The 17,168-nt window shown below is 40.1% G+C and overlaps 2 protein-coding genes across 4 annotated transcripts in view; both read left to right on the top strand.

Annotated features, from left to right (window-relative positions):
* Positions 1-939: 939 nt before the first annotated feature.
* LOC106582284 (homeobox protein MOX-2) lies at positions 940-11,029 on the top strand. Its single transcript, XM_014165200.2, has 3 exons — positions 940-1,859; positions 7,002-7,174; positions 10,166-11,029. The coding sequence occupies exons 1-3, from the start codon at positions 1,343-1,345 to the stop codon at positions 10,382-10,384; spliced, it is 909 nt and encodes a 302-aa protein (XP_014020675.1). The 5' UTR covers positions 940-1,342; the 3' UTR covers positions 10,385-11,029.
* A 204-nt stretch (positions 11,030-11,233) lies between these two features.
* Positions 11,234-17,168, top strand: part of LOC106582276 (alkylglycerol monooxygenase) — a 43,421-nt gene continuing 37,486 nt past the window's right edge. For 2 of the 3 annotated variants that reach the window (XM_014165187.2, XM_045703491.1), the window contains exons 1-3: positions 12,450-12,755; positions 15,787-15,917; positions 16,239-16,390. In XM_014165187.2, the coding sequence (XP_014020662.1) occupies positions 12,648-12,755; positions 15,787-15,917; positions 16,239-16,390 (391 nt within the window). In that variant the 5' untranslated portion in view covers positions 12,450-12,647. Of the gene's footprint in view, positions 11,401-12,449; positions 12,756-15,786; positions 15,918-16,238; positions 16,391-17,168 lie in introns of those variants that run through there. The other variant, XM_045703504.1, reaches the window with a different exon arrangement.

Below are 17,168 nucleotides of genomic sequence, written 5' to 3'. Positions count from 1 at the left end.
ACTATTCAAACAGTTTTAGAAACTTTAGGGTGTTTTCTATCCAAATCAAACAATTATATGCATATTCTAGTTACTGGGCAGGAGTAGTAACCAGATTAAATCGGGTACGTTTTTTATCCGACCGTGCAAATACTGCCCCCTATCCCCAACAGGTTAATTGAAATGCATTCCAGGTGACTTCCTCATGAAGCTGGTTGAGAAAATGCCAAAAGTGTGCAAAGCTGTCATCACAGCAAAGGTTGGCTACTTTGAAGAATCTCAAATATAAAGTATGTTTTCATTTGTTTAACAGTTTTTTGGTTAATACTTGATTCCATATGTGTTATTTCATAGTTTTTTTTTTCTCAAATATAAAATATATTTTGATTTGTTCAACAGTTTTTTTGGTTAAACAAATCAAAATATATTTTATATTTGAGAAAATAAACTATGAAATAACACATACAGAATATATATATATTCTGTGGTAAAACGTTTTTTGGTGTATACCAACTATGCATACAGAGGTACACTAGTATGAGATGGCTTTGCAAAGGAAACAAAGCAACACGTGCTTCAACATAACTAACCTCACAACGATATCAACAAATGTAATACAATACATAACGAGCTATCCCTTGACACCCACCCCCTATCGCATGTCTGTTCACATTTTTAGATCCCATCTCTTATGGTAAGTATGAAATGGTCCAACCCTATCACATAACACCATCATCATCTTAAACATTATGGACGATTTTCTAAGAAGGAAAGGGGCCAACAGGAGTCAGATAGCGAAAGTCGAAAAATAAATGGCCTTCTTTCCTGAGACACCAGCCATTTTAATAGTGCTGATTTATTGTGCCGTGCTTTTTGGAGGGCGATCATATGCATGTGGTCAGTAGTACGCAGTCTGTGACCCAGCCTCCCTCTCACGTTACAGCCTATTTATAACGTTCCCTCTGCCGGCTCCCCTCGTACTGCAGTTCTTTGGAACCACCTTTCCCTCCACTCCACAGGTCTCCAGTCTCCTCTCTCTCCTGTCATCTGAGAATCTCTCCGGCAGCTTATCTAGGGTTCACTGTTTATCCTGTGCAGCCTGGCAACTGTCCGCATGCCCAGGATTATTACTGGAGCCCCCTTTCAACACACACACAGACCTACACACAACTTTTTTATCGAACTCTTATCAAGGAGACAAATTTGGGGTGAGCTAAGGAAAGAGCACAAGTTGTGGATTTTGGATATTCTGTGTTTTGTTTTGACCACTTTTTTTTTTTTTACTTAGTTGGCTTACTTTTTTGTTACCTTTCCTTTTTTGTCCCCCTCCTTATCTTTCTGGAGGGCTGTGTGTTTGCATGCGATGGATCACACGCTCTTTGGCTGCCTCCGCAGCCCCCATGCCACTGTGCAGGCCCTGCACCCTGCCTTCACCCAGTCTCCGCTGACTCTCCACGGACGCACGGACCACGTCTCCTACCCTGACCTGGCCTCTTCCACCGCCACCTCCTCCCCTTCGGCCTGCATCATCTCCGGCTATCCCGGTGACGAGGGCCTGTTCGGCGGGCATCACCACCATCACCGTGGGCATCACCCGGTACAGCAACAGCAGCATCACCCGCCTCAGCACCAGGCCGGCTGGCACATTCCACAGATGCCCTCTCCTGGCAATGCGAGCTCCCGCCACAACCTCTGCCACCCCCACCCCCACTCTCACTCGGCCCAGGACAGTGCCCTCGCACCCCCAGACCTAGGCACCCCCAACCTGGGCAGCAGCACCCCCACGGGGGCCAACTGTGTGCCTGCAGACTTTGGAAGACAGACACTGTCACCTGCTGAGGCAGAGAAGAGAAATGGCAAGAGGAAAAGTGACAGCTCAGGTAAGACCAGAGGAAAGATCGACTTTTGGGTTGACATTTATTTTTGTCTTTTTTCTTCCTTATTTTGTGAGCTGCATGTAAAAATGGGTTGAGTATAATGTTGAACAACTTAAGTGGGAAACTAAAGCTACATATCTTTATCTTATTCATAAGTTGTCATACAGTTGAAATAATGAACATTATTTAATACACTCGCAGAGCATTTATTCAAGATGGGTATAACTTAACTGTACCTTAATGGTGTGGTTTCAAGAACGCCATAATCACTCAGACTTCTAAGGCTTTCCGTGGAGATGGATTGAGGGAAGTTTATGTTTCACTGACAGAAAATGTGGTATAATATTGTCTGAAGAGAGGTTTGTAGATGTTGGCTGACATGAACAGGGGCAATTACAGTATGTTGACTAAAGGGGAGAGCAAAGGCCAGACGATAACTCCGTGTTGGGCATTAGACTTCTGGCATGTTTTGGTCTCAATCCCGTCTGTTTCATTTTGACACATTTTAGGGGGCAGAAAATGAGGCTCACTGTAAAATATTAATGTCATGGATTGTAAAAGAGTACACCAGTGCTTCGAATGACACTGAACACCCAAGAAGATTTAGGCTTTTCTTACTGTGGAGTGCCTTTAGCTCCAGGATGATTGTTGATGCAGTCTTTTTTATAAATTGCACTGACTAAAAGAGACTGGGAAGTTGAATCAATAAATATATTCAATTGAACAATTTGAGTTACAGTAGCATTATGTAAACCATTTGATATACAGTTTAATAGATTTGTTGCAATGTTAATAGTCTTTAAATAAAACATTTTATTTAAAAAAAACTTAACTTTCAAACATCCAGAGAAACATACTCTCTATTTCCTACCAGTTTGATCAATGGTCCTAAAAAAATTTATGAACTATAACACCAACCTTACACATTTTTACTGCTAATGTTTTCGTGCTTCGCTACTAAACATTTAAAATGAAGATCACTTTGTCAGTCACTATTGAGCAGTTATTAATATGCAACGTAAAAAAAGGTTTTGCCAGCATTACAAGAACACGTGCAATTATGGTCTAATTGCATTGATAAGGTTTGGAGTAACGAGTTACTTACCTCAAGTAGATACTGTACAGGCGTGACTTTCATAATCATTGAGATTTTCTACGTTTGTGAAAAGGACCATGAACTTTATACACAGCAAGTGTATAAATATCGACAAAATATAAGCAATACGAATATGCACATTTATTATGTTAAGTTAACTGGAACATACATTTCTACATTATTACATAGCCTAGCAGTGCTATATATCAACTTTTTACTATTCAACCTTTCTAATCGATATTAAGCACTTTGTAAGTGTTAAAGTGTTTTTTAAAGGAAAGAGTTTGTTGTCAACATATTAGTAGTTTTACATGGAAAGTGTATCCGCCGTTGTACCGGGTCACTGGAAAGTCATCCTGCAGCACTGGGCCTAGACCTCTGTCTGTTTAAACAGCCTCAGTGTGGGTCACCTGGCTGGGGTTCTGTACACACCACTTGAACACTTGATTGATATTTCCCTATGTGATTAGTGCCCTGTTTTGCTTGACTCACACAGGATACTGTTGGCCACTTTAGTCATGGATCCCTTCTTGCACATGACTCCTTCAAACAGATGATGAAACATTTTCACAAAATCACAGGGACTTTAACTACTTAAGTGTGCAATTAAATGTGTATTCTTTCTGTTTGAAATGAATGGGCAGCGTAGAGACCGACGGCATGTAAAATAGGTTTCTTTATAATTCTACAGAGGCTAATAACAATCCAATTTTTTTTTTTAAGTAGTTACCAAAATAAGGACTCATGGTATTTGGATGTAGAGGAATATCTAAAAGATGCATAGAAATGATTAACACACCTGACTTATAGAATTGTTCAGATGTTGGAAATGTTCTTTTATATTATGCAAATCATTGTATGAGTAGCAGCGCCACGCTGAAATTGCCAGAGAAATGACAGAAAGCCACTAAGCTAAGAGAGCGCAACTTCGAAGGCAGTCACTACTATTTATAATACTGCTCTTGTTTTGACCATACTAACCTCTCATATATTCATACATTTAAAACTCCATCCTCTATTTCCTGTTCTCCTTGGTCAAATAATTTGGAAACTAACACTTGGCTCCCAAGCTCCATTTCAATTCCCTAGTTCCAATGGTTATTGCAGCCTCATTACGTGGGCCTTACATTCTCTTCACGCTAACACCAATCATGCTGATTATTGAGCGTAGTTAGCTTATCCAATCAGCTGTCCAAATAGCACCGTGTTGCCAATTCGATGAGATAGCCCTGATTTGGTTTCATCATCTGGATTGAAACCTGAGTAAAATCAGCCTGTGAAACTTTACATTGGATACGAAAACAATAATAAAACACTTGAAACCAGATTTCCATGCAAAACATTCTCCTGGTCAAGAAATACAAATCATTTAGTGTGATTTTTTTCCTAAAGGTGGACTGCAGGGTATACACTGTCACGTGACCAGTGGTCCGGCTGGTATTTGGGTGTCTGGTTTCTGCGAAACCTGCTAATTTTAAGGGTCCCACCTGGAGGGAATATGGCCGTGCCGTTTGGTGTAACCTGGGCTGGCCTCTTGGGGTATACTGGAGCTCTGAGGGAGCTAGGGGTCAACCTGGCACATTTTAACGTTTGGGAACCCTTTAGCCTGCAGGTATTGTGCTTTATGCATTATGTTATGCACATGTACATAATGTCTTACAATAAGGCTTATAATGTTACATGTCACTATGACTCAGCGTTTTGACTGACTCAAAAATGGCTGTTTTTTTTTGTCAGGATCATTATATAATTATACGACGTTGGTAGGGGGTCATCATACATGCTCATGTCAAGTCTCCTACTCTGTATTATAGCTGAATTATAATGCAGTATACATGTATGCTTTAAGTAAAGTGTAACCAAAACTTATTTGGAAAGTGTTAATAGATTTTAAACATAAAGTAATAGTAATTGCTTGAATCCTATTTTGTTATAGTGGAGTGTATTTGTGAGTGCTGCTCTAGCAAGTGATGCTCAGGGACTAACTCAGGCATGGCTTTGCCATTTTCGTTATTGACGCTAAGGTTATTTTGGTAGATCTAGCATTACAATATTCTATGTCACAATGAAATTGTTTTTGCCGTAGAGAAGAATCCTCAAGAAAATCTACAAAATGATTGGCCAATGAACTGAAAACGTCACACCGAAAGGAGTGAAAAGTAGAATCATTTCATTTTGCAGTCTCTCTGTCAGAAACGTCAGCATGGACACCAACACTGTTTTTTAAAGGTTCCCTGATCTGGCTTCAGACCATTTGGCAGCCCTAAAACTACCCAATGTCTGGGCTCTGTATTTTCCTCCCATTATTCCCTTTTGTGTGGAGAGATGAAAGTTCCAGCAAGGACCTAATTGCTGTGGTGTAGTGGCTGTGTCGTAAAACCTTGGGACTCTTTTTAAAATCGGCTTTGCGCTGGTCTCCAGCAGCTGGCCATGTTATTCTTTATTCTTACACAATGGCTGTGTTTACCAGAGAGTAAATTCATCTAAGAGGTATGTTTGAATGAGGCCTGCTCTCTGGCACACCGACAGTTGGCCAACACTGGTGAAATTACAGACATGTTGAGACATTTTCTATTCACCATACAATGATGCACAGAATTTCAGCTACATTACTACACTGTAAGGAAAGTCTTATAATTTATGTGGGAATAACTGGATTATATATTTGCAGTGTTTTCCTGTCATGGATGCCAGTTACGCACTATGACATATCACCATGTGCTTGGAATTTTCCTTTCCTTTTCCCCACAACATCAATGATGAATGGCTTTTTGCAAACAAAAGTTGTATAATTTTCCATTCTTCTATATTTTCTACGACACAAAAAGAAGAGTAAGAAGAGTAAGAGAAAGAAAGATTTTTTCTTGTGAGAAAATATTTTGAGAGACACTTTTTCAGTAAGAACTTCTCGGTGTGTCTCCCGTGACGTGGCGAAGTGGTGTATCTGGCCTGGCCCTGGCCTGTAAACTCCCAGCCTATTTACAGTTTGGATTTGGGACCGCCTGTTGGGATTAACACAGACTGCAGAACAGAACCGCAGATTAATTAGCATGCAATCCCTGTTGCCTTGAAGTGCAATGTGCAACTGAAGCATATCCAAAAGGCCTAACCACAAAGTCTGGTCACAATAGGAAAGTTTGGGAACCAAATTAACAAAACATGTTCCTTCTGAGAAACAGTAAAAAATTCAAATTTAACAATATCTTCTCCTGAGGTTGAAACAAAATGGGAATGACAAGTAGATTTTTAATCCACATTGGTTGTACAAATAAATCCTTTAAGTCTCAATAAAACAATTTTCTCCCGTCACTCCAGTTAATCAACAGGTGGTAGATTTGCATATCGTTGCAAAAAAGGTACCTGCATTGCTTCATGTTCATCTGGGGAATCGTAACAGTTTGTCCTTATGTGTATGATGTCATAATCCGAATAATAGGTCAAAACCAGACTGACATAGGTTCTACTCTCCCTATAGTCCATCTCATAGTCTAGCCATTCTCAGTAAATTAAAAAGTTTGACAATATTGTTCAAAATTCAACAACACCAAATCTAAATGAGAGATTGGAAAAATACTCCTTTGCAAATTGTTGTGAGTTGGCAGCTTGTTAGTCATAAAGAGGAGACGCTTATAAAATGGAGGTAAATAAACTGAGGAAATATATTTTCACACATCCTGCAGAGCTGTTTCGTTCCATATTAAAACTACGAGGGTAGCAGCCGATTCCATTAACAGTAAGACAAATGAACTCCACATTGGAAAGAGTAGGAGCCAGCCCACTGTGTGTGTGAGAGCACAGCTGCCAGAAACAGGCACATGTGTAGACGCTTCTGGGTCCTCCCAGCCACTTACAGTGTGCATAAACAATGCCACAACAATAAAAGGTGATTGGCAGCTCCCATTGTTTCCCATACCTGACTCCTTCCCTCGTCTGCCTGTATTTGTGTCTCTGGCTTGCACCTGCCATATAGTGCTCATTTTATCATTATTTTCTTTGAGTATAAATCTCCCTGACTGGAAAGAAAAAATGAGTGCCGTGTTTGATTTCAGAGTCCCAAGACGGGAATTACAAGTCAGACGTGAGCAGCAAACCCAGGAAGGAGCGGACGGCGTTCACCAAGGAGCAGATCCGTGAGCTGGAGGCCGAGTTCGCCCATCACAACTATCTGACGAGACTGAGGCGCTACGAGATAGCAGTCAACCTCGATCTCACAGAGAGACAAGTATGTAATGTCACCACTCTAACCTCATTCTCCCACTTATCCTTTTGGGTTCAAACATATTGACCGCATAACGCATTAATGCCGGGTGGCGGGAAAAGACTGCCTCAGTCAGACCATACAGAGGTTTTCGGAACAACAGTGTTTTCCTAACTTTAGAACTTCTGGTTTGTGTGCTGTTGTGCTCCAGCTGTGACTGTGAAGCGGGACTATCATATTCTAGATATTTGGGTCTATTCTTTCAGTCAGCCTACAGTCAAGTAATGGAGACGGGCAAAAAAGCAGGAGGTGCTGTCTAGCAAGTCACTTCCTGTTTCCCCCAGCTAGGACAAATTAGTCTCAGAGCGTAGGCAGAGGGGCCACTGTAAACACAGTCACATGAAATAAATAATAGAAGACAAATTGAGGGGAAGGAAACATCGTACAGTGTTCTGTAACACCTATCTGGGGCGTCAGAGAGAAGCGATATGTCACATGTGGCATACATCTGGCCGTAGGTAGTTTGTTATATACAGTAGGGATTAAATGGATAGAACAGACAGGTTCCTGACAGTATACGTTTCTTAAGTAACATCGGAGACTCCAAACCTTAAACCTTAAGTTTTCGATTTTCGACAAAGTGCTTCAATGTAGTACTTCTAAAAGTCATTTCAAATGCCCAAATATAACCATAAACTAAGATAAAAAATCTTATGCCTACCATCTAAACATTAATGTAACATTAAATAATGGCCACACTTTACATTACATCACCCTTACCACAGTGAATACCATTGGGCTATTCCATTAAGTATTTATGTAATTACCCCATAACATCCTAGTAATTATGTACAGTTTTGGAGTACTTATATTGCGCTTAGAACATCCAATATTTTTGTTATGTCAATTTCAAATTCATAACCAACTCTTAGAGAACATGAACCTACCTGTTATTCCAGAGATTCAACATGATCCCTAAAGCATAACATGACTCGGACAGGCCTGCGTCTTACCTTCAGTAACATGGAAACTCATATCTAGTAACAACTATGAATGCAAAACAACCCATACAAACCAGTCATAATAATAACATTATAAGTAATTGAGTCATTAGCCCACTGATGATAGCGTTAGTAGAAATAACACTGATGATAGCGTTAGTAGAAATAACACTGATGATAGCATTAGTAGAAATAACACTGATGATAGCATTAGTAGAAATAGCACTGGTGATAGCATTAGTAGAAATAACACTGATGATAGCATTAGTAGAAATAACACTGATAGCTTATGAAATACACTGATGATAGCATTAGTAGAAATAACACTGGTGATAGCATTAGTAGAAATAACACTGATGATAGCATTAGTAGAAATAACACTGGTGATAGCATTAGTAGAAATAACACTGATGATAGCATTAGTAGAAATAACACTGATGATAGCATTAGTAGAAATAACACTGGTGATAGCATTAGTAGAAATAACACTGGTGATAGCATTAGTAGAAATAACACTGATGATAGCATTAGTAGAAATAACACTGATGATAGCATTAGTAGAAATAACATGTACTGTACAGTAGCCATGTGACAACAAACTCGGTGACATGCGCCTTGCCTTACTGCACTATCAATAACAGGAGTGAAAAGTGCAAGCTTGCAGATGTATTTTAAGGATGATCCACTTACAGTAATGACAGTAGGAAATCTGGGTGGCCGGGGTTGGAACTCTACCCGTCAAACTGATAGGGATTTTATAACTATGAAACTCAATGGGACTGGACTCATTGACACAATGACAAATGGGAAATTGGTCGCTGAACTAAAAATACCTTGATAGGTGATATATCACAAATATGTACAGTACCAGTCAAAAGTTTGGACACACCTTCTCATTCAAGTTTTTTTTTTAATGTTTACTATTTTCTAAATTGGAAATTAATAGTGAAGACATCAAAACTATGAAATGACACATATGCAATCATGTAGTAACCAAAAACGTGTTAAACAAATCTAAACATATTTTAGATTTTAGATTCGTCAAAGTAGCCACTCGTTGCCTTGATGACAGCTTTGCACACTCTTGGCATTCTCTCAACCAGCTTCACCTGGAATGCTTTTCAAACAGTCTTGAAGGAGTTCCCACATATGCTGAGCATTTGTTGGCTGCTTTTCCTTCACTCTGCAGTCCAACTCATCAGTATTATTCGACAAATTTGACAATAGTAAAAATAAAGAAAAACCCTTGAATGAGTAGGTGTGTCCAAACTTTTGACTGGTACTGTATATTAGGTAACATAGCAACAACATAGCAACAAAATGCATCCATCCCCATTGAGCTATAGGCTGTATTCAGGTGGCAAAGGCTTTTAAGGCGTGCTTGTGCAGGTGTGCCACAGCTCACACGTGCCCTTCTGACGTGCTATCATATAGGCCGAAAATATATCCATCACCACCACTGATGTGATCGTCAGCATGGCATGTATCGCTGAAGGTTTAAGACAAACATTGTGTGTAAAATCAAGTGACTTCCTGCCCATGTGACCCAGCTAGGCCCCACAGCATGACACCCCCCAAAATAAACCATCCAAACGCAAGGAGAGAAAAAGAGACTCATCCAGAACCCAGTCAGTGTTGACTTTCACGTCTACTCGAACCCTACGTAAACCCTTTTAAGCAACAGCCTAATCATCATTCTGGGAGACGTAAATACTGGAGGAGTTGTCGAGTCAGGGAAAAGAGGAAGCAGTGTCTTGATGCCAGGGAATGTGGCAGTACATCAGCACATAATCACTGCTACGGTATAGAAATAGCTGCCAAACCTTTACAGGAGCGCCTGTATCAAGTGTCAGGCTTACCATTTGATCAATATCCAGGTCTTTTTATATTTTAATAGGACTCTACTCAGTGTTCGTAACAGTCTCCAGCTATGCAAAATGTTCCCCCCCACCCCACCGCCATTTTGCTGTTCTTTTTAGAATAACTCAACTTGTCTTTTGTGGTTGTTCCACAGGTAAAGGTGTGGTTTCAGAACAGGAGGATGAAGTGGAAACGAGTAAAAGGAGGTCAACAGGGGGCTGTAGCGAGGGAAAAAGAACTGGTGAACGTGAAAAAGGGGACATTGCTGCCGTCCGAATCATCCAACATAGCGGCTCTTCATCACTCCACAGACTCCCTGGCCAACGAGGACAGTCACGACAGCGACCAGAGTTCTGAGCATGCTCACTTATGATCCACAGCAGCAGGCCACGCCTACTCAAAGTGGGCTCAGCCTCACATCTCAGGAACGTCCTTAAAAGGACATGTTATCTGGTCGCCGTTAGGCAAAGTTCAACGATGCTAAATAAATGTGTACAAATGTACAAAGAAATGGCGTGTGTTACTTGATCTAAGAAGATACATGTTCGGACGTTGGTTAAACCAAACTAAGATCACCAATACGTTTCAAGAACTGCGAACCCAACGCAGGAATATGAGATATTGCAAAAGGCCAATGCACATTAAGCATACGTTACGAACGTGCCTCCACTCAACACTCTGCTCTTGGAAGCAGAAAATATTCTTTGGATACTAGGACAGATTCAGAATTGTCCGGATTGTTATGAACATTCCATGCTGTGTGTCTTGCATTGAAAAAGCGGCGAGTTCATGCTTTTGATTTGCACTGTTGAACACTTGCCTCAATTGGTTTCTACTGTATGTCATAGAAATTGCGATGTAATCAAATTATTATCAAGTGTGCAGGAGAATCAAATTTGCTCAGCTAATATACAGTATACTCTGAACTTAATTATCTGTAATTTTCTTACCTTCGCTCTAGCAATCATTTCTAATACACACTATACCACTCACACAGTAATAAACATTTCTGATGTTTCTTAGTGGTCATTTTCTTCTGCCTCACTGGTATTTGTTTAACAAAACTGACTGAATATTGCACGAACAGAGGTTCTACTGAAATGCTTCTCTGATCGAATTCACGTTGGGTTGAATAACTTCACGATGCCTCCCATCCACAGGAATCCAGAGTAATGTAGGACTATGCTGTGAACTGAGATGACATGAATTAAACATTAGCCAACGTGTAGAGAGCTGTTGATGGCGTGCATGCCTAATTCACCTTTTCGTCAAGGCAGAGTCGGGACTCAGGACTTCTGCCAAAGCCCCACAGGAGAACCTGCGAAAGGATCATATTCTATTACAAAATCACCGAATAATTTCAAGACTTGATCTCCTTTTCACCACAATGTGAGTGTGCATTCTAATTTGGAGCTAGAAAAATATTTTGGAGACTGTGAACTTTTTAGTGCAAGATAGTAATAAAGTGTAGTTTTACAAAAAGCTAATTGTGTGGTAAACATGATGAAACAGTATGAATAAATTATAATCACACTGTACCTATTAAAGGCCCAGTGCAGTCAAAATTCAGTTTTACTTTGTTTTGTATCATATTGTACAACAGCTGATGAAACTAACACTGTAAAAGTGTGAAGAAATTTGATCAGTGTTATTTCCTGATAGTGGCTGGTTGAAAATAATATCTACACAGACTTTCTAATCAGCAGGTTTACATGAGCAGGAGTTCAGGTTTGCCTGGTGACATCACCAATAGACCAATAGCAAAGAGCATCCCAAACCTTTCCCAATAACAGCTATTTTCAGTTTTCCCCTCCCCACTTAGACCACTCCCAGACAGTTCTAGCCAAATACTACTTTTTTAAACTAAAATGCAACTTAATTGTTACCCAGAAATGATTTGATATTTTGATTAAAAAAACGGCTGCATTGGACCTTTAAATTAAATGCGCAATCACCCATGCCATCTTTTTTTTCCAATTAGGATTTCTAAAACTGATAACTGCTCCCAGTTTGTACACCAAATGTCACCCATCTCTCCATGATCTTCTTTATGCGCAGTTCATTATTTAATGCTCTCTGCCTTCTTTTCATGTCAGGTTATGCCACATTCTCCTTTTCGAAAATGCCTCTCCTCTCCAGCAAGAAAAAAGTGTACATATTTTAACATCAATTAATAGGCTAATTACATTTCATGTGAACTAATAGGGCTTCACTATTCGATACCTAACAATTATCCATGACCTGCAAATCAATGGAACGTAAGAGTAAAGCCAGACTTCAGACAGAATGGTCTGACAATGTCATAGCTGGTTTCTTCAAAATATATATGAAAGACCACCAGACTTATTTGTTGTTATCTTTCCATTTATGGAATTGATACTATGGTAAGATGAAATGGCAGCTGGAGGCATTGTCAGTCCTGAGACAAAACAACCAACCCGCACCTGACCTATGATCCACTTACTGTATCCCTCCTCTGGAGAGTGCACTTAAACGACACAGTTATCTCACAGTTCAAATGACGTTTGATGACAGTGCGAGTATCACCCGATAGTTAAAATTCCCCAAACAATCGGTACAGCATCACCTTGCGTAGAGGGATTGACGGATTGAAGGCGCATACAACGGCGCAAATCATGGATGTACTCTCATTGACCAAGGGAATTCGGTCCATGTTTTACATGGTCACACCGAACGAATCATCATTTGAAAATGTGGAGGATGTCCCGCCATATGTTCATCAGGTGAGTTCCTTGTTGAAAACGCTGGAGCGCTTTGATATGTTTTGTGGGTTTTTGTTGATAATCGATATTGTGCCGCTCATGCTATGAGTAACACACTTGAAATGTCTAAACATAGCGAAATAAAGTCATACATCTTCACAAAGATGGTCACAAACAACTCGCAAACCCTGTAGGAACTGTTAGGGAACTGGTGCTGTAGAGTGACAAAGTCGCTACACTGGTTTCTGCAGTAGCCTAGTTAAGACAGTAATCTCTTGATTTCATAGAGCTATTGCATAACATTGTATAAACGATACAAACACTTTAGAAGTTGAGTTGCTGTTATTGTTTATATCATATATGGACTTGAGTTTTGGCTGTATGGTTCATATTTTCACATGATATGATATTAGTACATTTTTTTTCAAATTCTCAAATTCTTCGTTTTAGACAAACAATATGTATTTGCTCATGAGTGTGGGGAGGTGTGCCCTTTTCAGTCCAATGGGGGAATGTCTGTTAATCATTGTTGTATTTTAGGACCACTTTTGGCTCAAAGAGCACCCAGTGCAAAATAACAGAACACACCAATATTTTTTATTGTGACATCTGGATGATAAAGGTTTAACAAAATCCTAAAATCAGCACGGTTGTTATTTGAGGGATAAGCTCACATTTTAACAGGCTTCTATAAAGCCATATGAATAGAGAAAAAAACAATTACCCAAACAGTCTCTTAATCCTGCTCCAAACAAACTGTAATGAAAGAACCTCATTTACTACAGTATTGTTACAGAGTTTTATGTAATGTTTGTATGGGTGTGTCACCCTTGTTTCGGTGCTGGTTGTTGTTTGTGATGTAATCATCACTCTGTTTTGGTTGACTGTATGTACAGGTGTAGGATCTTAATTTGATCACCATGTTGCAGGAGAACTTTCATGCAATGCAGGAAATGTAAAACTGGCAGTGTATATGAGGCTTAAAAAGGCTTCTGAAGTTTGTAATTTCCACTTTGAAATCTCATTCTTGATTTTCCCTTACGAAAAATGTATCAAACCCCACAAAAATGGCCATTAATTATAATCCACATTTCCTGTTTCTGCAGGAACTAGCTCACCTGTAACAGTCTTGCTTCCATCCCGTTCCTTGTCCCAATCTGGGCTCAAACTCGGGACACTCTGATCACATTAACAAATGTCACCCACAAAGCATTATTACTTGTCCCTCTACAAAAGCCGCTGGTCTGTTGAACCCCAGTATAGCGTGATTATCATCATAGCACAGTATGTAAATACGTTTATAACTAAAAATACTGCATAAACATTGCTTGTCCGATTTAGTTCCTGCCATAGTTGAATTGGTTATCCAGTTGCAACAAGATACATTCTACCTGTTACTTTAGGACAAAGTGGACATACTCTCATAAGAGAGTGTACAGGGTTTGTGTCTTCCCCCTTACAAACTCATGGCTAACTTCACTCATCTACAACCTGATAAAAATGGCCCAATTTGGGATAATACCAACATCTGTTCCACAAATGTCACTTGCCTTGCAAGATCTAAGACCAAAAACAGAGATTTATATACAACTCTCTTGACAATTTTCACAAGCCTAAAGTATGTTACAGCCTTCATAAGACTTGTTTTCATTTGTCCTGTTGTTTGGAGGAAAATGCCACACAGAGTAAACACAGTGATTGTGAAGGTCAAACACACACGTTAAGAAGGATTTTTTAAAGTCCAAACACACACGTTAAGAAGGATTTTTTGAAAGTCCAAAACAACCCATTCCCTCGGCATCCGCTTTTTCACATGGCATGAGAACCTGAATTCCTTCCCAAATAAAGTGGAAGCTGTCAAGAACACAGCCCTGATGAGGTAAAACAATACTCTAGACATGAGAAAAAGAGGGAATGTTCAAGCCAGAATCCAAAATGATAATCTCTCTCTCACTCAGTGGGTTTGGAGAGAGAGAGTGCTTACGCTCTGATCCCATCAGTCCTCTGCCAGATGTTGGAGTGTAGCGTGTGATCGCCGGTCCCTCGTGGTCCTCCAGCTCGCCCCAACACACACACACACACACACACACACACACACACACACACACACACACACACACACACACACACACACACACACACACATACACATACACATACACACACACACACACACACACACACACACACACACACACACTGTTCCACCTCCAGGTTTACACCTCGCGATCCACATTCCACACACACTCCCTGGGTGCAGTCATGTGACCAGATGAAGGTTTAGGTGACCAGGTCAGGTCAATCACAGGAGTGACATGGTCATTTACTAAGACTAGCCAACAGGTCCAACACACTGTTCAAGTCACAATTATGACGGAAACCATTTTTGGTAACCTCTAGTAACTTCCTAGTAAGTACCTCTCATTCTGTTCTTGCATACGCCACGCCTACATAATACCTAATGTAGAAGATTCTGTATGTAGCATACTTATATAATGGAATAGAATAGAATAACTTTATTCAAAAATGGCCCTAATCGGAGGACAAAATATTAACTTGTGTTTATACAGCTTTTTTTGTTTGTTTTCTGTTTTGTTACATGAACACACAATATACATATTAAAAACATGGTCCACTTGTTTACGTTACTTATTATATATAGATGGATGATATTCAGACACATCAGGTATACATGTTTTCAGTCTGAACTGTCATGTGATGTAACGGGACCTATCGAAATGAAAGGTTCCTCCAAATATTATTTGTATGGGTTGTACAAGTGTTTTCTTCTCCACTGGAAGCTGAAATAAATCCTCAGAGAGAGATGATATGTGACTATCCCTGTGTAGCTTCACCATAGAGCCATCAGGGAAACATCATGCATCACAAGACATGAAAGCCCTTTTTACCACATGTCCTCTTGTTCATTTTCCAAGTCAAACATGTGAGGTTACTGTAAGCGTTCAAGGAAACACAAGACGTAAAAGAGGTGCAGTTTTCATTGTGCGTGGACTGTTGATTCGAGTTTGTTCTCCTTTGCTTGTGACTACAGGCCACCCCGTTCTTTATGGGCTTGATGGTTGTAGAGCTGGTGGTGAGCCTGCTGAAGGATGGAACCCCATTGGCCTGCGTCAGTGACATCGTCACCTCAGTGTCAGCTGGTATCATTTCCAGAATGCCCACGTGAGTAAACTAGAACTTTCTGGTATGTTTCTAGAATTCCTATGGGGAAGCTTAAGCCTTGTGCTAAACTAAAAATAATGATCAATGGAGACTCTCCATAGAAGTAGCTTTTTAGTCCAGGACTAGGCTTCATTTGTGTCCAGGAAACTGGCCCATTGAGTTCTATAGAAAGGTAATTACAGCAGTGCATCTCTTATGATAATGTATAGCTGTATATGTACTATTTATTTTTGTATACTGTAAGATCTTCTAACTTTGCACCTGAAATGTATTGTGGAGAATCTGTGTGCTTATGTAAATACATTTGTCCTTTTTTCCCAGGCTATTTGCAAGAGGTTTTGAAATAACCACTTACATCTACGTGTGGGACAACTTGCGTCTACTGGAGCTACCCTGGGACTCTGCCTGGGCATGGTGGCTGGCTTTCCTAGCGGTGGACTTCAGCTACTACTGGGTCCATCGCTTTGCTCACGGTATGGCCATCAGTCTGGGTTAACTCCTGACCTGGGTCAAATGCATACAGTATGTCAAATACTTGAGGTGCACTTGATTTAGCTTGCCAGGTACAATGGAACCAATGAGAAGCAAGGGTCGACACTTTACTTGAAGAGGGTTATACGTAAGACATTCACAACAGTCATAACAGTCCTACATTCGTTATGACTGTTTTCACGAGAGGTGTTATGAATGCCTTATGTACACCCCCTTCAATTACAGTGTTACCGAAACAAGCTGGTCAAACTAAATGAAACGCACGTATTTAAAAGTATTGGGAAGTAGTTGTACTTGTATTTTTGGGTAAATATTGTATGGTATGGAAGGTTTGATCAAATATTAAATCTGATATTGATGCATATGTCTTATAATGAAATAGCAAATAGTCTTGCATGTATTTCAATTCTACATGTCCATGAGGCTTGAATTATTCGTAACAAAATGTTTTGTCTTTACTGATTTCTCCATGGATGCAGCGTGAGCTATATCCGGTGGTGAATGATTCTAGAATGCACACATCTTTTTTTTCTTTTTGAGAGGAAGCAATTATTTGTGAGTTACATCCAGATGTTTTTGAACTGACCAGATGTGAGAGGCTGCGATCTCTTGAGACCTGTTGTCTTACCTGGCGCGTCATAGGGAGAAAGCTGTAAGTAGTGATGGCTCAATAGCAGCACGGTTCTGGCGCTGCGCCAAAGAAGTCCTCTAATTCTTCTCCCCATGTAGGGCTGTCTGTAATATCCTGGGATCTCAGCC

The sequence above is a fragment of the Salmo salar genome, chromosome ssa02, assembly GCF_905237065.1.
Source record: "Salmo salar chromosome ssa02, Ssal_v3.1, whole genome shotgun sequence".
Lineage (NCBI taxonomy): Eukaryota > Metazoa > Chordata > Actinopteri > Salmoniformes > Salmonidae > Salmo > Salmo salar.
Note: the sequence above shows the minus strand (reverse complement) of the source record. Positions and strands in the feature narration are given on the sequence as shown.